Raw genomic sequence first — 21664 nt, 5'->3', positions numbered from 1 at the left:
GACTCCTCTCACGGAAGGGAGGGGAGGCTGGCCAGCCAGACTACTCCTGTGATGATGCCTGCATCCTGCACAGATGATAGCAGCCAGTCTGAACACAGATCAAATCGGCGTGCCTTTCAAAGGATCTAATCTGGTCCAATCAATTGGGGTGAGTTGGTATTGTGTGGTCTTTTGTGGAATTTGGTCTCAATTTCTCAAATAAATATTGGGTGGGCAAAATACATGTAATTAGATTTACATATAATTTACACATGTGTGACCATACTAGCAGGCACAAAGAGACTTTATTATTTTTTTTATCAGTGCTACTACTAGCCACACTAGCCTTTCCAATCATTATGCTTAGTTAGCGCAAACCTTGAGTAAATCTGGGCCTGGGGTGGGAGCAGTGTGCTGGTTGTAGTTAATAATTCAAAGAGTATAACATGGTTTGACAGCGAACCCTTGCTGGCACACACTGCGTGCCAGACAAGACGACAGACGGACGACACAACACAACACTAGAGTATAACACAACACAATCTGTCACCTGCTGGATTGACTATCCAAAGTGTTACAGCACCACAAGTGCATTCATTTCTCACATGGGTGTGCCCAGAGCCGTGTATATAGAAGAGTCGCGACATCTCCATTCACTCCAATGGCAATGGACCAGTTTTGTTTTTACTCTCAATAGTTCCCGGAAGTAAGGTTCTGGATTAAGCAGCGCTGTCGAGTTGCAGCAAAATGGACCGTTTGTGATGTACTCTGAAAGGGTCCGACGTTTAAAGAATCAAATTGTATAATATCATCGGTTTTATTTTTGCATTCAAATGTAGCGCAGATGCCACTCTCTTACTAGATTGCTCTGGGTGTGCCCAGTGCCGTGCTCTAGCCATTGAACTGCACAGGACGGCAATATTTCCCCGATCAAACAGTTCATATGGTTCCCTTCGGGGGCCCATGTGCTGATGCTATAAAATGAGCCTGGACCCTCTGTGTGATGGACAGTAAGTGCAAATCAATGCTTTGAGTTGAGTCGGAGCTCGGGGCCAATGCCAGTAGTCATGTAATGGACATCAGCTTAACATAATGACAGGCCGCGCTCAATAAACTGCACTCATCACCGCTGGGCATCGAGACAAAGAGATAACATGGCTGAGGGGGCAAAATAAATAACCCATTCTGGAAAGAGCCTATTTAAAATGTCTAATTTGGGTGTGGCACCCGGCCAAAATCCATTAGACGTATGGATTAATTTGATCCTAATGCATATATATACACGGTCGCATTCATGCACAAGCTGATTTTCCCAGCATGCCGTCTGGCTGGCTTCCTTCCTGTCACTGTGTAGACGAGAGTGTGAGACAAGGTAGCGTGCTGAGACACACGGCCCGGTAGCTGAGAGGAGATGGTGCCTAGCTCCCCGTGGGGTCCCCGCTCCCCCCGAGCCTCCCTGACAACCAGCTCTCGGATCAATCGGCTCCCTCAGGGGTGGGTGGAGGGTGGCTGGCTAGAGACACATCCCGGGTCATCGATCTACTGTCTCAGACAGACACATCACTCCGAGAGAAAAAAAAAACACATCATCATCATCACATAGCTTCTCTGTCTGCCTCCTGTCCTCTCTGTCTCATTCTCTACTCCATCCATTTCCTGGGAACATCTGACGGGCTGAGAGAGGCTGAGGCCGGTTAGGAGATCCCTCCCGTCACGCTGATGAGGGAACACAGACTGGAAATGCTCCAGACATGCCCTGAAACGGCGCAAAGTTCAACCGCCTCAACCGCCTCCTTTGACATGCCTGAAGAGATTCTGTGCCCAAAGGTTCCAAATGGCCGTCTGTCTGGCACTGCTGTGAGAGCCTGTTTGGAAATTGGAAATTGTGGCTGATGAAGGTCTCATCCTTTGGCCTCAGCGGCTGGCTCGTCCCCAACAAGTTTTGCCCAAGGCGAAAGAAGAGGGACGTGTGTGTGTGACTTGTGTGTGTGTGTGTGTGTGTGTGTGTGTGTGTGTGTGTGTGCGTGCGCGCGTGCACGAGTGAAGCAGTCCTAAAATGTTCTTTACAATGTGTGTGGTTATGAAAAAAAACATAAATTCCCAAATATAAAGTGTAAGAACATACAGGAATAGGAATCTTATAGAAACAATCTAGAAATTAGATAGAAGCCAGGAATGGTTTCAAGTAGGGTACTACAGATACAACGTGTCCATAACGTTCCCTGGATCACCAACCACCATGCAAATTTTCAGCCCAATCTGACCTGCGGTGTGGGTGTTAGGTGGTTTCCATCTTTAACCTATCTCTTTAACCAAATTACACACATGTAGCTATTCTATGTGATATCCTTTTGATAACGAATGTGATATTTTTCACTTCCATTGACGGAGCCTCCCCTGAAACTCTTTGGAGTACCCTGGGAAGGCCTGCCTCCCACTTTGAAAACCTGTGCACTGCACTAAATGATAATGAATAACTGTCCAGCCTGACTCGACTGCTCTTACCAAGATCTTTCTTAGATTATAATAAGGTGATACTTTGTTGAGCTCCACAGTACAGCATCCTGGAACTGGTAGTGTCTCAAGGACACAGACAGATGCTTGTCGACATGGGGCTTCATGACCAGAGTCAAACCACTGGGGCCCCCTGCCTCCTTTGTCCTACCTGTCTGCCAAGCATGGCCGTCATTATTCAAGTCATAGAACAGCAAACATCATCAGAAAGACAGTCATAAAGAAAATTGCTATTGTCATGGTATCAATATGAAATTGTTCAGAAGCAAATAAAAAAGGTTCCAGTAATGCTTTATCAACTCCACCATGACTCCATCTTCATGAATATGACAAATTACAGAAATGCAGAATAAGTATCAAATCAAAATGGTGATAATATGAAACATTGTTATGAACTTTGTTTCACACTCCTACAGGTGTTGTTTACTGTAAAGATATATTTAAAGATATGGCAACTGGAAATTTAATTGGGGGTATTTTCTCCACCTGTCACACTCTCTTCACACTGTGGAGGTGAAGGTTTCTACATTTATCCTTCAGTTTATATATATATAAGGGAGCATGTGGGCAATGTTTCTCTGTTTGTTTGTTTCAATTTTTGCCCCACTGATGATGTCATAAAAGGCATTGTGACATCACTGATGATGTCATAAAGTCCCTGAAGTGATGTCACTTGGGCAATTGTGCATTGTGACATCACTGATGATGTCATCATAGGCATTGTGACATCATCAGTGATTTCATAAGAGCAATTGTGATGTCATCAGTGATGCGAAGTTGTGACATCATCAGTGATGTCATAAGAGCATGTGAGCCCGCACAGTGGGCAAGCTTCAGGGCGGTGAGCCTGCGCGATTCATGTTCACAAAATGCTAACAGACCAGGAGTTAGTCTATGTGTCACATACTAGCCTATAGCTTAAAAATGATAGTTGTGCACCAAAAAAACACATAGACATGCTTCATTAGCCGTAGTTAGCCAGTTAGCATTTTAGTGGTTCAAGATAAGCTACCCTTAACCACCTCCTCCACCCTCGCCACCTCCCCTTCCCTCTCTCTCCCTCACGCTCCCTCCCTCCCCTCTGTTTTCCATATATTCCTGATTATTAGACATGTGAATTGTTATTTGTATGTGTCGCCTGTTGCTCGTTTGTTACTTTTGCTATTGTTATTTGTATCTGTTGCCTCGTTTCTATTTTTCTTGTTTTCTGTGGACTCCTATTGTAACTCCTTTGGGTCATTGAAAGCGCTATATGAATTAAATGTATTATTATTATTAGTTCCTGGTTCAAGTAATCTTATATCATCTTAAAGTGCAGGTTCCACTGTTATGTCACACACACAGTTCTGTCGCTTTGCATAGGAACGTCATAGCAAGAGAGGCAAACGGAATGTTTTGCTCAGGCAGGGTTAAAAAGGAAGGGGGGTTGTATATTAAACGCTATGTGTTAACACATTTTACCATTTCAATACACAGCATCAAATAACACCGGACGCTTTATAGCACTATATTTATTGTAAAAAGGCCTCAGGTAAAGTATACTGTAGCAATACTCTGCACAGTATTCTCAGACAGGATTAAGTGCACACTCTCTCTCTAACTGGGCTAATTCATCTACAGTGAAACCTAATCAATTATTCATGTATTTGTTCCACTGCCTTTCTCTTCAGAGAGAGGTTGATTAGAAAGAGGTTCCCACTGTACAAAAGGAAGACCTCACAAACAGCACGCTCGTGCTTCTTGTACAGATATGTGGTGTGCATTAGCCCTGACCGCAGAGCCATCATCACCCTATCCACAGTCTGGATCCTAATAACCCTCTTCCTATCAGGCAGGAAGTGCTTTGGAGCCAGAACACCTGATTGGCTGGTGTTGGTGTGTGGCATTCAGAACAGAACCACATGGGACGTCCGGATGCCTATTGCACAGCTACTGTCAGGCTCCCATGTCTGAGGCAGGATGGTCTTAATCGATGGTAGGCGGTTGCCTCGGGCCCCCGCAGCCAGAGGGCCCCACAAAAGACAAGAATACAAGTAACGTAAATTTATTTGAATTAACTTTTAGAATTAATTATCTTTTGGTCACAAATTATTACAATCCTGAGTGATGTTCACAGTCAGGCTATTCCACTACTAGTGAGATTTGATCACTCGATTTTAGCAAATTCACAGTTTACAAAAGGTACAGGACGGACAACCCTGTCTTTATTTGCCACAATACACTGATCCAGGCATACACACACACACACACACACACACACATACACACGTCCCTCTTCTTTCGCCTTGGGCAAAACTTGTTGGGGATGAGCCAGCCGCTGAGGCCAAAGGATGAGACATTCATCAGCCACAATTTCCAATTTCCAAACAGGCTGTCACAGCAGTGCCAGACAGACGGCCATTTGGAACCTTTGAGCACAGAATCTCTTCAGGCATGTCAAAGGATTACAAACGATTAGAAATATAGAAAGATATATAGAAAGTATGGATTAAAAAGGAAGAGAACTGGGATTCAGGGGGGCCCCATGCTCACCTTTGCCTATTCATAGGTTTCAAGGGGCTTAAGTGCTGCCGGGAACGCCCACCTGGCCAACGCCAACCCGCCGGCAGCACGTAACGCCCCTTGAAAGCTATGAATAGGCCCTCCAAATCTCTAAGTCCGCCACTGCATGGTTGTAACACAAAGTTCTCAATTTTTGCTGTTTTCTATCCAAAATCCAAAATCCATTTGGTTCACAGATTATTTCAAAAATATATGGTTTGGATGGGGACAATTTATTTGCCTTTTATGAGACATTAATTACCAGCCAGTCCATGTCGTTCACTGACAACATGATGGAGGTTCCTCCCTGGCCAGCGCTCTATAAAACAAACAAGCCTGTAAAACCTGCAATGGCATTTTATCTTCTTCGCACATCACATCATTTAATCATTCAACAATGTTTTTTTTATTAATGAATGCTTCATTTAAAGGCCAAATGTATTTCCGCTACCATTGAATATACAGTAGGTGCCTAAAAGAGCAGTTAACCCCCATAAGACAATGTCATTATTATGGGTTTCAATGGAGAGTTTTATAGTGTCCCATGATGGTCTAAATGTTGTTTCTGATGCTTTTCCATCTGTACTGGAATTACATTGCTTATGTTATAATATTGGCAATCAGCAGCTTCTATACAAAAATATTAGCCCCATATTTGTCTAACCCTAATGTGCTCCTACTCTCCTCCCATTAGTATCCGACTACGCTGTCTTTCTGCTCAGCCTCACCTCTCCTCCGCATGCATCTACACAGGGTCTGCAGCACGCTGCTGTATCAATCACACTGTTACACAGGCAGCGTGCTGCAGACCCTGTGTAACGTGCTGCAGACCCTGTGTAACAGTGTGTGATACAGCACCGTGCTGCAGACCCTGCACTGTTACAGGGTCTGCAGCATGGTGCTGTAACAGCAGCATGCTGCAGGCCCCGTGTGTGTCTGGGGCCATATGAAATCCGTACCCCCCCCCAAATTCCATTTAATTGATTTTACATTTTAATCGTAGTTTAGGGGTTAGGATTGAAAGCCCTCTGAAAGCTGCAAAGCCGTCTGAAAAATAGGTGGATGTACGCCGTATACCCTGCATTACACCACTGGTCCCGCCTCTCTACCCTGTTTCACTCTGTATGCGTCACGATAAGGAAGTCACATACTGTGTCAATGGCATTTTAGCTCCACTTTAAACCAATCACCCAGTTTCTGCCACTTTCTCTATTTCCAGACCTGAGGGGAACTGTATTATTTTGCTACTGCATCCTCAATGGGCATCTGGTGTCACTATTGTAATAGTCCTGCAGTTGGAGTCATTGGGTTGGATAAATCCTGGTGAGATTTTATTTTCCACAGGGAGGCCAGTCTTCACCAAAAGCTATCAAATCTCCACCGCTGTGATCTGGGTTTCCTGGGAAAGGGGTATTTTGAATGGAGACAAAAATGTAATACAATAATTCTATTTCTCGAAATTCCCCCTGGTTCTATTTCATCACCAGCTGTAGTCTCAAATGCACTGTGGAGCGCCACAGCCGGGGAAGATTGGTACGATTAGGATAAGAAGCGGTCCTGTGTGTGTTTGCTGTGTAAATGCTTTGTGATCTAAAGAAGAGCCTGGCTCTCTCAGCAGCATCTACACCTTCCTGCTGAACCAACACCAGGGACTGATGGCTCTCCATATTTGGCAAACACTCTTTTACTGTAGCCGAGGAGGCTCAGAGTGCCAGCGATAGTAACAGTGTGTGATACAGCAGCGTGCTGCAGTAACAGCGCATGTTATGTCTGACTTAAACAATTGTCATTTCTGTTCTGCTCTGTCCTGTACCCTGCTGCAGCTCTACCCGCCTCAGGCTTTCCATGTAACACTAACATATGGACGAGGAGCTCCCAGCACACAGCCATACTGCCAAATAGAACTATTGCATATGGCAATAAAAAGTTTCCTTTTGACAATTAGTGGTCCTGCCTGAAATGATCTAAATAATGTGGTTTAGTTTAAAGGCCACATATTGAATGTTTGTGAAGGCTAAAGCCCAATTTATGCTTCGTCTGCCGACACTTTTGAAACGGTCGCCGACGAAAAATGAGGACTTGAGTCGACACTTTCAAGTGTCGGCGAGAGGTGTCTGCTACCTAGTGACATTTCTAGTGTCGCTGACTACGTCACATAATGTCGCGCAAGTGTGATTGGCTATATAGACGGGCACGCGCTTGACTTCCTTGTTTTAGTTTTCGCTGAAATGAAATTAATGAACGTGTCCCCGCTATTTTGATCAACATGTCCTTGATGTATGACTTCGTGAAAATCACAAAGAACACCGTGACCAACTTCCCAGAGAGAGAGGAGGTGAGTTGTGTGGTCGTTATATTATATGCGGCTGCAGTTACTGTACATCTTGCCCGCTCCGACGTGGGTTCACTGACAGCATTCCCTCTCTTGGCTGTCTGCACTAGTTCTCTGCCTCCCTCTGTCTATAACGTCACGTGACCGTTGAGCCGAGGAGAGAAGCATAAATGCAGCAACATGAGCGACACTTTATTTTCCGTCTGCGACCATGTGCTGAGCGACACTTTCTAATAAGTATAAATTAAGCTTAAAGGACGGCTTTACCGTGGGGAATATGAATATATATTAAATCTCACGCCCCTAAGGTTTTAGAATCCGTTGAAATTTTTGAAATTGGAGCTTCACTGCCTGACCTATCAGGCATCTCTCACATATTTTAGGGAAGCCGGATGACGCGTTACGCGTCATCCGGCCTCCCTCCCCGTTGCGGAACTCGAGCGCCTATGAACTACAAGTCTTGTGAGCCATGGTCCCGCCTCTAGAGGTCCTCCACGCCCCTTCAGAGCTCTCGACGAAAAGCAAAAGGCAGCCATCTTGTTCACCCGCATAGCATACTGTAGCTAGGTTAGCTTTCCATAGCTCCTTGCCAAGAGACCAGGGTCCCTATCGTTGCATCGGCGCTGTTTCTAGGCCGAACGCGTGGCGCAGCTCAAATCAGTGGGCGTGGACCAGCGCACTTGATATCGTCGTGCTGGCGCTAGACGCAGCCTCAACCATTACAACCACGCCTTTTAAGCGTAAAATTATGCACCGTCATGCTCATTGGATAACTGCAATAAACGAATCGCACGCTTGCCTTTTTAGCTCCAATTCCAGTGATCCCGCAAAACCAGACGAAAGCCAAACGCTCTGCCCCCCCCCCCCCCCCCCCCCCTTCATCCAGTCTGTCTGTCTGCATTATAGGCTATTATTCCATATTATTATGCTTCTCAAACCAATCTAACTGCAGTTTCAATACTGCAAGCATGTAAATACGCTACACTATAGCAAGATCAAAGTGAAAATAATGTTCTAAACGCATCAGCTAGAAAAATATAGCCTATTAGATTGGTGAAAGTTTGTCCAGAAAGATATCATTTTCTCTCGCCTGCTGCAGGAAGGATGATGCACATAAATATAGCCTACATTATGTAAAGTCATTGCATAAATGTGTTTTTATTGTAAAACTAAATGTGGAGTAGGGCCAAGTTATTGGAGCGGACATCACAGTATAGCAGATGACAGTAGAAGCTTCCGAAGCGCGTTCCGCTGTCACTTATCTAAATCACGTTAAATCGACAAGGGATATTTATAGCCCCAGTAGGACATATATGTTTCACATAGGGTGGTGTTTTCATTTCGATGTTTTATTTGGTCCAATATTGAAATGTTCTACAATTGGAGGTTGTCTTACCATTACACATTATTTAGATCCTCCCTTAATATAGGTTTTCGGCTCATTTGGTTGCTATTTAGTAGCGAAATTGAGAAACACAATGCATCTTGGGACATTCACATTACAGTGAAGTTACAGCTTATTTTTTCTATGGGACTCTGAGCGAGGGAGTCAGAGACAGTCGGTATTGTGCCTGTCAGACTGAGGAGAGAGGGAGAGAGGTGACACAGAGAAGGGTGAAAGAGGAGAGAGCCAGAGGGGAGGGAGAGAGCCAGAGGGGAGCGCTCCAAGCAACTGGCCCACTGAATAGGCCTGGTTTTCAAAGGCGCAAGGCGCTAAATTAACGCCAGGTCGGAAGATAGCAGTACGCCGCCGACACGCCCACTTTGGCCCATTCTGAGACTGCGCCACGCCCATTCGGCCTAAAGCGCATTTGGCAGCCTAAAGCCATATTGATATCGTCCCAAAACAGGCGCAAGGCACGTTTTTTTGCGTTTAAGGCCCGTTTTAGCGCCGAAGGCTTGTGGGAGAATAGGGCCCCATATCTCTGGAACGGAAGCACCAAAAGACACGGGACTGGCGGCATTGGAAAGCTCGTCAAATTATACATCTAGTAGTAGGTGAGTCGAAGTAACGAAATCAACGCTGAGCAATGTACCCATTTTTACACATTTTTACAGAAAATAGTTACAACATCAGATGCGCGTAACTCCTACGAAAATGCCTTAAAATGCATGAATTTTTTTTTATGAAGACATCTCCCGACATATATACATCGGTTTAAATTTGGTGCAATTTGGTGCAATTTTATTTTCGATTTATTTTCGATTTTTTCTTGTTCTCTTGTTTTATTGTCGAAGCCTTCTTCTTCTTCTTTGAGTTTTATGGCAGATATATGTGCATTACCGCCACCTACTGGAGTTTGATATCAGCCAATTGCCTGAGGGGTGGGCATGGAAACGAAGGCCACGCGAGCCCAGTGCATTGTGGGAAATGTAGTATTTCGGGTCCCCGCACCCGCCCCTCCCCTCCACCACCCCCCCCCCCCCCCCTCCACACAGAGTGGATTTCTGGTGATATCTCTGGCGGGAAACAACCAATTTCAAAAATTTCAACGGATTCGAAAACCTTAGGGGCGTGAGATTTAATATTCATATTCCCCACGGTAAAGCCGGCCTTTAAGTCCTCACAATACTCGATCCTGATTGGCCGACAACAGCAGTTCCTCTGAATGAAATAAGGTAAAGCCGCTGAGTGGAGGCAATCAAAACCAAGTCCAGTTGTGAAGCGTTTACTGGAGTCTGAATCTGCCTGTAAATTTAACTAATCAAAAAGAAATCACACTCTTCATTAAGCATCATTTATATAAACACATAATAATAGAATAAAATCAGAATTCATAAAAATAGTGCCCCTTTAATGTTCCTATTAATATCATACCATCATTCAACCAATCAACTCCATTTTCATGTGTGTGTGTGTGTGTGGGGGGGCTGGCTAGTGAGGCGAGCCGCTGCAGAGATCCAGCCCTTGCTGCTGCTCTGATCCAGTCAGCTATAAAGAGGCGCGCTGAAGTGAATCTATTTCCCCGTGCGTTTGGTTCAATACACTATTGATCTGGGTGGGAGCGCGGGGAGGCAGATATATGCTCTTATTAGCAACTCCCTATATGTCTTATTGGAACATGCTCGAGGTCTGGCCCGGGCCTGCGGGACCTAAGTCCAAATCCAAGCTCTTTCATTCACACGGCCCAGTCAGTGCCACCACATCTGATTAGCGGCCCGCGAAAAGATGGCCCCCGAGAACCGACACGTGTGATGTGAAGAGGAATTGATGGCGTGTTCGCTTAGCGGTAATGGCGTTAGAATGAGACACACCCTGAACTGCCTAGCACATTTCAGCCTGATATTCTGTCCATCAGTGTTTCCCCTAGACTCTTTCTATGACGGTCACGTTTATAATGCATTATGAGCACATTCATAAGACATTATAATGCTTTTTTTAAGGCTTTATAAAACTATTGAATGTTGATCATGCATGCTAACTTATAACAATGATTATTAAGTATTATAAGTGATGGACATAATGCATTTATATAAGTTCAGCACTCATAATGCATTTTACCTCCGGCTCCATGCCAAAGTGACAATAGTGTTTGAAAGAATAATTTTGTATGTTTTACACTTTACTTGCAGCCAGCAATAACCTTATAATAATAACCTAATAAGTTTATAGTGTTGTCACAAAGTCATGCTATAGTATATTATCGATGTTTATTATAATACATTTTTATGTCCACCACTTATATATACACTTATATATTTACACACACACACACACACACACACACACACAGACACACACACGCACACACACACATAGCATAAAAAGATAAGTAAGGGATAATGTATATTGAGGCGGTGATTACGGGGGAAATAATGACCGACAGGTGGATTGAAGGTCATTATTTCCCAGTAATCACCGCCTCAATATACATTATCCCGCTTAGAACACGGCCTACAACTAAATTAGGGATGCACGATAAATCGGCAATCATATCGGTATCGGCCGATGTTAGTCATTTTTTAACATATCGGTCATATCGGCATCGGTCAGATGTTGCAATGTTAATATCGGTTATCATTATCAGCCAAATTCTTCACATTGATATGAAATAACGCAGTAAATCTATGATTTATGGGCTTTTCCAAAGGCTTTGCAAATAACGAAATGCATAACTTTTTCAAATTCAGTGTGAACACGTTCACTGCCAATGACGTGTTGATACGTCAAAAAAAATCCAACGGTTGACTGCCAATGACGTGTTAATACGTTTTTGACGGTGGGACGTTGATCTAACCCTTTTACATCTCTTATATAAATATTGAAGCCACCGAACGTGTACAACCCATTCCACCGACCCACTAAGTGGAGACAGTGCTCTCCGACAGAGCCAGAATCCTCAAAAAAAACCTCTGGCAGAAGCTACCTACAGTAAAAAAAAAATGGCTGGCAGTGAATGTGTTAACATGTGTTTTTCAGTATGTACAAAATGTGATGATCATAAAAATGTGGTTTTATACAGATCATATCGACATCGGTAAATATCGGTTATCGGCCATAACAGCAATGTTAATATCGGTTATCGGCATCGGCCAAAATTTTCATATCGGTGCATCCCTAAACTAAATCATTCAATAATCTGACAAAAATAATTATTCAAATATATTTTTTAATAGCGTTTTCAACGACAAAGCGGTTTCATTCGTAATTGGCACACAAGACACCACAGCTGCAACTGGTTGGCCTAATTAGTAGTGGCTTGCTGACAAAAGGCTCTTATCAACTGATTAATCCAGGTGTGGCAGAGCAGCGGTCAGTTGTCGAGAAATAATGACCGGTGAATATTGTTGATTGACCAATCAGAATCGAGTATTCAAGAGAGCCGTGTTCTAAAAGAAAATAAAGGCCCTTTTAGATCCGTAGTGAGGCGGAAATCACTAACTTGAGTAGAAGTAGATGAAGCAGGTTGTGGAAATGTGGGTACACCCAAAAAAGTAAATGATCACAACTTAATCACAAAATAACTAAATACACTGAATATCACAGATTGATGTATGGCGTAGGCCAGGGCATTGGTTCCCAAACTCCGCCTGGTGGTCCGCCAGACATATATATATATATATATATATATATATATATATATATATATATATATATATATATATATATATATATATATATATGGTATACGCAGTGGAAGTGGTCCCTGGGAAATTTGGTTTGGTATGTAGTGGTACCTGGACAGAAAGGTTTGGGAACCCCTGCCCTGGCGTAGGGGACACTCTGATGTCCATGTTACAATACAAGCAAACAGGTAGCTCACAGTGATACTGTGTAACACCCCCCTGTCATCCATACAGCTGAGGTCCATGCTGATCATCAATGAGGCATTGCTAGTGACTAATTGCAACAGGTTTCTAGGCAGCACACCCTGCAGGAAATGACCACATCACGGGGCAGTGATTTGTCATGCGTATTTAGTGTGTGTGTGTGTGTGGGGGTGTGTGTACACAATACACATGCATGACTAAGTGTGTAAGCGTCCCGCCCAGCCCATACGAGCGATCCGCTATCTGGTCCAGGCCGGGGCTGACGACACAACTCAATCCGTCAGTGATAAGATGTCCAGACCGCCACAGTAATGCCCCCCCCCCCCCTTCTTCAATTATGGTTATCATGTCAGCCTGCTCAGCCCCAATTCAATCAGGCCCGCCTGCCTGCATGGGCCACTCCCATCCACACACACAAACACACACACGCACACGCACACGCACGCACACACGCACGCACACGCACACGCACACGCACACACACACACACACACGCACACACACATGCACACACTGGAAGAGGAGGCTCTGGCTGCAAGCGTACACACAGGCTGTCAGCCTGTTGAGAAGCCTCACCTCCACGCAACATCAGATGCTGCATACATGCACACGCAACACGCACATACACACATAGTACACACATAGTACACACATAGTACACACACACACACACACACACTCTCCAAATATTCCAGCTAAACTATAACCTGACGCTGCCCGATGGTTTGTTTGCACAGAAGCTTCTGGTAACACGCTCAGCAAACCTTTGAAAGGGGCAGGCAGGCACTTTAAAAAAAGCTACTTGGCGGTAGAGCTAGGTGATATAGACAAAATCAATTATCACAATATTTTTTACCAAATGCCTCGATATCGATATTGCAAAGATATTGTGGGGATGACTATTGGTGCTTTCACAAAAATATGTACATGATGAGATTTTTCAATCATAAATAATCATCAGTAATGTGAATATAATGACTAAGTGGGTAAAGGCAAATGACAGAACAGCTTGAACAGTCTGATAAATTCAGCAAATACATCACTTTAGTGTAATGCAGTCTTTTAAACCAGGAAAAGGAAACATGCCATATCACAAATTCAAAATGTAAGACGATATCTAGTCTCATATCAAGATATCGATATAATAGCGATATATTGCCCAGTCCTACTTTGCAGGTGATTTGATTAACCATCTGCTAATTACGTCACGGGCTCGTCACGCCTAAATCCCGCCTCTAGACGCTGATTGGTGGGAACTCCTGGTGGTTCAGATTCAAATCACTCGATTGGAGCCTGGCAGGATGTATTTGTCGTGTGATCGTGATCTCGCGTGAATCCAGCTGCCTTTCCGAGGTTAGCAAAACCAGGCTCATCATCCCACTTATTACATTAGCCACCGCCTGCTTCCACTTCCCTCACAGCGCCTGCTTCCCCTTCCCTCTCAGCCAGCAGGAACCAAAAAAGGACTTGTGACTCCCAGTGGCTTGCTTGTGGGTAGGGGGGGTTGGCGGTGGAGGAGGCTCTGTTTATGGAGACGAGCGTTCTTTCTGACGTAAGCCCCAATAGATGGGCCAAATACATCTCTGAGCCATTAGGTAGCGGAGGCTGTGGGGCCGTTCCCCTGGCGCTGCTGGCAAACTACCCAGGGACTTTCTCCAGCGTAACAGCATCTCCCCGTCACTAACCCCCCCCCTCTCTCTCTCCCCTTCCAACCCCCGACTCCCATCCTCCCTCGGTCTCCAAACCCTCCCACCCCCGCTACCACCACCACCTCACACTCATCTCTCTCCACGGGAGAATCTCCTATACCTCTATAGATTTGGTTTAGTACTTTTTGGTCACTGCTACGATATAAGCCTTGGTACACGTCACATGATACACAGTAGGACTGAAAATCATATCTTGGTATTTTTAGGCTGAATGGTACACAATATATATATATTTTCTACGAAGTGGGCTAAATGTTCAGTTGTAACTTCACAAATTTACACAATGAGATGTTTGATAAATAACCATCAGTAATGTGGATATAATGACTAAGTGGGTAAAGGCAAATAATAGAACAGCTAGAACAGTCTGGTATAGGTTCAAAAAATGACATCACTTTATGTAATGCAGCCAACCAGGAAAAGAAAACACTTAATGCCATATCACCATATCACCATATCCAAAATCTGAGATTATATTTAGTCTCATATCACGATATCGATATAATATTGATATATTGCCCAGCCCTAATACACACACAGCACAGCAAAGTCATCACTATGCCATGTGGAAATCAGCATGATGGCAGCCGGTTTTCCCTGTTGCAACATGTGTTACAAAATGGTTTCTTTGTTGCCTCCCAGCACATATCTAACACAGACAATAGTGCCTTATCAAGACTCTGTGTATTCTTATCTAATACATATTTATTTAACACAGACAATACGAGGGATCAGCCGAGCAGCATTTTGGTAAACAAACCACGTCACTGGGTGGCAACGGCAATGGAACCCTATGGATCGTGAGCTTGAGCGTCTCACTCTAGCCGGCCGACCCTGTTTACTACATTTTTAAAAACTGTGACAGTTCACACAACTTTAACACGACGTGCATATATTATACATCAAACTCTTGAGCTACTTCTGCTCTCGCTCAGAATGTCAAAATATAAGCGATGTGATGTATAGTTTTTGAGATATTCACGTTTGTTTGGAACGACTCATACTAGTTAACCGCCGCGGGGTTCCGCATTTCTGGGTGGCTGGCTGCGACGTCAACGCTGATTCGTCCTATGGTGCCTTATCAAGACTGTGTTTATTCGGACAGGGTGAGAACACACACTGCCATCTGGAATGACACGGCTCTACTGCGTCTTCATCATTAGAAGCGCAACACACACACACACACACACACACGTGCATTAGCTTTGTTCTCCCGTCGTTAATCTGCTCTGACCATTAGCGCTGTCGGTTAGCAGCTGTATAAGCCATTAGTCCGGCGCTACTCACCCCGTTAGGACCACCACAAAGTCCATGACGTTCCAGCCGTTACGCAGGTAGGAGCCTTTGTGAAAGGCAAAGCCCAGGGCGATGATCTTGATGCCGGCCTCAAAGCAAAATATTCCAATAAAGTAGGGCTCTGTGTCATCCTGTCGGGACAGAGAAGAGAGAGGTCACAGACTCCCATCTGTTAGAGCGATAGATCAGTTGAGCATACAGGCGACTGGCCTTCCAATCAAAATCGGATATTGCCCAGTCAATGTTGTCACCTCCCTATACTGTATGATGGAGGTGAGGAGGATGTGATGTTACTCAACAGTTTCATGGATGTCAGCATGTAAAAGCTTGCCTCACCCTGCCTTAAAGAGCTGACATAAAAGAGTTTCATTAGCCAGGCTTTCTGAGGAGAATTGTACTGTCCCGTGTTGAAAGAAAACTATTCTGGGGGAAACACAGGAAAGCTTCAGAACAGCTTCAATCAAAAAATAATAATAATTAAAAATCCAAGTAAGTAATTTTCAATTTCAAGTAAGTTCGAACTAAGAACGAGAAGACAAGACTCCAAAATACTAATTCACTCAAGGGTGACAAAACACACCTTTTAACTTTTTAAATATTACTTTTCCTGTTGTCACTTGATCTTGTTTCTATTATTCACTTTCTTTTTCATGATTCTGAACTGTTGTAACCATGTTTGTAACGCACATTTGATTACATTGTTGTATGAAATGTGAAATAAAATAAAATCTGATTTGGACTTGGATTATATGAAGCCTTCAAGCAATTTCTCTAGTAGGTACTGAGCTGTTATGTCTTATAGAGTAACAGTAGAATAAGCTTCAAGTCCTACATAAGTAAAGAAATAAGGTGAGGCTGAGGTTCTATATAAACACCTGTGTCATCTTTGCAAGGATAGTAAGAAGAAGAATCCTCATCATCATGCAATCAGCCTGTTTTTCTGTAAATAGCAGCAATGAGCAAATGACACCAGAGATGCCCATTGCTTCGTCCAATGCTTTGATCGTAGTAAGGCCAAATTTCTAGGCTGTTAATAATAATAATGATAATAATGATCGCTTCACAACATCATGAACACAGCAATGTGTTCTGTTCATCTGAGAGGGCGGGTCAATGGAAATGGGCAGCTGGGGGTCTCCTTGCCTCGGGGAGTGACATTTCATTCTTAAAAACGGCCCTACTAGCTTTCTGATTGGACGGCGGGGCTTCACAGCACGTGCCTCTTTAATGGAGGGATTTAACAACAGAGCTGGGTGGAGGGAAGTGGGGGGGGGGGGGGGGGCGGGGGAACCTGAGGTGATGACACACAGGGGGATCAGAGGCAGCTCTGTGGGGGCCGCAGCCACTGTGGGCGACAGATCTGCTCTGCCATTGGGAAATAATAAAATAAACAAGAAATGTTTTGTAGCTCTCTTCAGAATCCTGCATTTCTATTTAAAAAAAAAAAAACTAAACTTTCAGGAATGTAGGGAAATTAGCTTTGGTTTCAGATTGACAAATGATATTTAGAGACCGCTATGGTTATGACACTTCCTCTGCCTTATAAAATAACTACTCAAACAAACAAACTTACCAAGCGCTCTGACATGGGCGTCTTGTCACCAACGGGTAGGTGTTGCTCCAAAGCCAGCACAATGCAGTTGGCTATGATGGTGGCCAGGATCATGTACTCAAATGGAGTGAGACTGTTAAGGAAGACTTGTGGGAAAAGGAATGCATACATTGCTACATACACAACCGCACCATTAGACAACTTCAACAAAGCATGGAGAATATATAAAGGCCACAAATCCGATCTAAAACACTAACACTGTCAGCAAATTTGGTGATGTCACACTGAAATATTTCCATCACAGCTAAATGTTAAGTGAAGTGAAGTTATCCTTTATTTATCCCCATGGGGAAATTCATCCCCTGCATTTGACCCATCCTCTACTAGGAACCTCCCTAGAACTAGGAGCAGTGGGCAGCCGCAGTGCAGCGCCCGGGGACCAACTCCAGCTCTTTTGCCATTGCCTTGGTCAGGGGCACTGACAGGAGTATTAACCCTAACATACATGTCTTTAGGTGGTGGGAGGAAACCGGAGCACCCGGAGGAAACCCACACGAACACGGGGAGAACATGCAAACTCCACACAGAAAGGACCTGGGACGGACCGGGGTTCGAACCCGGGACCTTCTTGCTGTGAGGCAATAGTGCTAACCACTTATCCACCGTGCCGTCCAAATGGAGTTTCAAAACATTCAGCGGCAAACATCAGGTTTTAGTGTCAGTAGCTCTGAATCAAAGAGCGGTGGCTTCTTTCTGGAGCCGCCATTTTGCACCAAGAGACATTCAATAATCATACAGGGAGAAATCCATCGTAAGAGAGAGACCAATTTCTCCGCCCAGAGGAGCAGGAGAGAGACCAGAATACAATGCAGCCACAGGAGCCGGAGAGAGACCAGAATACAATGCAGCCACAGGAGCAGGAGAGAGACCAGAATACAATGCAGCCACAGGACATGTTAGGGACTCGGCCACAATCACAGACACTCTCGAGTCCCCAATGTTCACAAACTAGTTGGCTGGCTGGTTGAATTTATACGGCCATATGCCCACCTTTGATTGAAAGGAAGCACTTCTAGGCATTCTGTAAAAAACACAGGATTAAATGAGGGGAGGTGGAGCGAAAGTGGGTCACTAAAACAAAGAAAATGATAACACTTCATCACAAAATAAGCCGTGGAATGCTCTGAGCATCGCAGATCGATGACCTCTAACTCTAAGAGTATCCCAATGTGGATTCTTCCTTGACGAGTAACACAAATACAGCAGTAATGGCTAAATCTGCCACAGTCAAAAGCCTGCTGAGACTCCCCTTAACAATAGATAGCAATGTTGCAGCTGAGCAAGAGGAGCGGCTCTGGCAATTTCAAGAAATTGTACATTGCATCTGCAAAGCCGATTGGGTAGCTGCTCTCCCTGCAGTGCACCGCTGTTGTTTATTAGCGCTATACCACCCCAGGCTCCCCTCAGGGGCCGTGCGAGCTCTGCGAGGAGGAGGAGGAAGACCTCAGGAGAGCGAGCTGGCCAATGGACTACAGCCACTTCTGGCCTCCAGCTGCTCGGGGGCCGTAATGGATCATTCTGCAGTGTTGCCATGATCGCTCTGCATTGGGATAAAGGGCTTAGTAATGCACGGCCACGTCAACACGTGATCAATGTTTGCTCAACACTGGGGGGTAACCAACCGCTTACTTAAGTAATGGAAGCCATTGCACAACTTAATGTGAATTAATTGCAAAACCCCGTGCACACTCATTAACTGAGCAACACAGCGTTTCACCATTTCACAGTGGCAATTGTTTTTGTTGCACAAATGCAAAACATTTTGCTGGTGAGGCAATACACAAAACTCAACAGGTGCCGTCCACCATACAAGCGGAATCAAGTCCAAATGTGCTACTGAGTCATCTTAAACATCTGAAACATGAAGCCCTACCCCCCCCCCCCCCCCCGCATCTGATTGTTATGTCTTGTTTGTTTGATGCATTTGTTTGCTGTCACACCCATGCAGCTCGTGCCGCTTTGACGCTCAGGCCAGCCTGCGGGCAGCTGAGAGTTCAGCACCATGGACAGCACCCTTACCCTCATGAAGTCGAGGATTCAGAAAATAAAGATGCTAAATACACTTGAAAGCACGGGAAAGGAGAATTTCAGACACATGTGAGTGAGTCAAACAAAGCAAAAGCTGTAGGCAGCTTCAAGTCCATAAATCAACTTTGAAACTAAGCCTGTTCTCTGTAGGCTACAAGCTACAGGAGGGCCACCCACCCTGACAATCTATCGGCTATGTCAGTGGCTCCCATATTGTGTCTATAGGGACCCCATCCTTGCATTTCCTGTAAATTAGCACAAGGAGAGAATGCACTGCTCTAATCAGCGGTTTCAATATCTGCATCTGCTACAGACAGCAACCCCCTCACATTGATTCCTATGATCAAACGTGTGGGGATCCTGGACATGGAAAAAGTTGATGACTTCGCATAAAAGTATTTTAAATGATCTTGACATAAAGTCAAACGCTGCACTGAAAAACAAGGAACGTACACTCTGACCGACGATTATTCCCAGCCGTTCTCTCTTGTAAAGCGAAAACGTCAAGCAGAACTGTATAAACATATGCCCACATTATTGTCACCTTGTTATTGACACAAATACCTCGTAGCACATGGCCTAAGAGCTTTTCTGACATCCGAAGAGCTACTAGTAATTTCGGCCCATCGAATATCGCCCAAGGAGTTCTTTATCACAATGAAATCTTACAGTGGTTTAGGCTTAAGTGGTTTAGGCTTGAGGTAACAAAAGGCGAACCAATTGGCTATAAAAGTTGAAATTGCACTTAAATAAGTGCATCGTTATGTGTTGCCTGCATGCCGAAATTAAGGGTGCCTTCTAATGATTCGTAAAAGATCTTAAATTATGTTGTCTCGGCTATGAACCTTTGCCGGGTGGTAAACAAGACAATAAACGGTGACATTTTGAATGGAGTTCGGCGTGGCGGTCTCACCATACGGGATGGAACGTATAGGGGGCTAGGTTGTAGACTGGTGGACTGTAAGGATATGGCCATTCGGTGATCTTTTTGGCATATTTCCGTATGAAATTATCCTCGCTGAAGATGAACAGAGAGCGGTTGACGGTGAGGAAGCTCTGTTTGACGGGGATGGGGTTGTAAATGGCCATGGTCCTGGCTCTCTGGGCCATCGTCTGCTTGTACACCCTTTGGCCCCCCGGAGGCAGCACCGTCTGCCGGCTGGCCCCTCTGGCCGGGCCCGCAGGACAGCCGCCTCCATACCGGCTGGACAGGTCGTCTTCAAAGCGAGCCATTCTCGGATAGCAGCGCGGGTTATCTTGCTGGAGAAACCAAAACTGACAGCAGAGAAGAGATGGAGAAGAAGCATCACAACACACACAGTCGTCCCGGTGGCCACCAGTTCCTTCAGTTGTGTGTAACGTCCAAGAGAAGAGTCAAACATTCACATCACCATAAAGCGATCTCTTCCTCGCTCTGGCTTGCCATGCTTTCAATCTCCCCGACATGGAAATGTTGCTCAAAGTTTATATTTTCAGATTCCATGATGCATCCTTTTCCATGGGTGTTGCTCCCTTCCTCGGGCTGACTGCTCTATCTTCTGGTGTATGTCGCTACAAGTCCATGCCTTTACCAAAACCACTGAAACCCCCCCCCCCCAGGTCAGTTAACATAGAAGACTGCGCAGAGGTAACCTCACGAATCGCCGAAGCATGGCTTCAAAGCACATTTTCTCGCCAATGAGATCCAAAAACAACTAATGCATCGTTTCAGTTCATGTTCCGCCTAGACTCGTTTGAGTCTTCTTCTTACCGCCTCAACTCACCGTCCAGGTTACAAAAACACGGGTCTTGGTCACTTGTTTTTGATCCACTTGAGCGAGGAAATTGCAGGGCTACAGGTTTGGTCAAATCAGCGCTAACGTCAATGAATGAAACCACTTTCTCTACTGCTGCTTATGGAGAGACCCCACGTGACCCAGGAGACGCCAGGCTCCACCTGGACCGCTCCTGTTCCCATAGCAACAGGGAGGAGAACCACACACCAGTGTCAAGCTAGCCGGAACGATAGACGTTTTTATCGTGTTGTTGCAAATAGTAATGCGATACAACAACGACAATAGAACATAAAGATATACCAAATGGGTGGGTGCGGGGGTTAGATCATAGACTAAGTTGCGATCAGGGGTTGCGATAAGCAATAATTAGAGCCACAATAAACAAACCGGGCTTCCGTTCAAGCTTTTCAAAATTAAAGGCTCTGTTGACGCGCGCATTTGTTGCAACGTTTCTTTTTAGACAAGATGACACTGTAATGAGCACCACAGGGAAATTGGGTTATTGGACCAGCAAATAATTATGCAAATCCAAAGGAATGAAAACTGCTATTCATAGGGGCTGGATAACAGGCTAAAGGAAAACTAGAATATGAAAAGAAATGTAAAT

The 21664-nt window shown here is 44.7% G+C and overlaps 1 protein-coding gene across 1 annotated transcript in view; it reads right to left on the bottom strand.

The window, feature by feature from the left end:
- cacna1ba (calcium channel, voltage-dependent, N type, alpha 1B subunit, a) overlaps positions 1–20515 on the bottom strand; it is a gene marked incomplete at both ends in the record, with an annotated part of 174332 nt that extends 153817 nt beyond the window's left edge. Inside the window, 3 exons of the mRNA XM_083644732.1 lie at positions 15634–15773; positions 17216–17327; positions 20253–20515. Coding sequence (XP_083500858.1) covers positions 15634–15773; positions 17216–17327; positions 20253–20515 — 515 coding nt within the window. The remainder of the gene's footprint in view (positions 1–15633; positions 15774–17215; positions 17328–20252) is intronic.
- Positions 20516–21664: the final 1149 nt, after the last annotated feature.

The sequence above is a fragment of the Poromitra crassiceps genome (assembly GCF_964638095.1).
Source record: "Poromitra crassiceps genome assembly, chromosome: 10".
Taxonomy (NCBI): Eukaryota; Metazoa; Chordata; class Actinopteri; order Beryciformes; family Melamphaidae; genus Poromitra; species Poromitra crassiceps.
The sequence above is the reverse complement of the archived record's forward strand: the minus strand, read 5'-3'. Positions and strand labels throughout refer to the sequence as shown.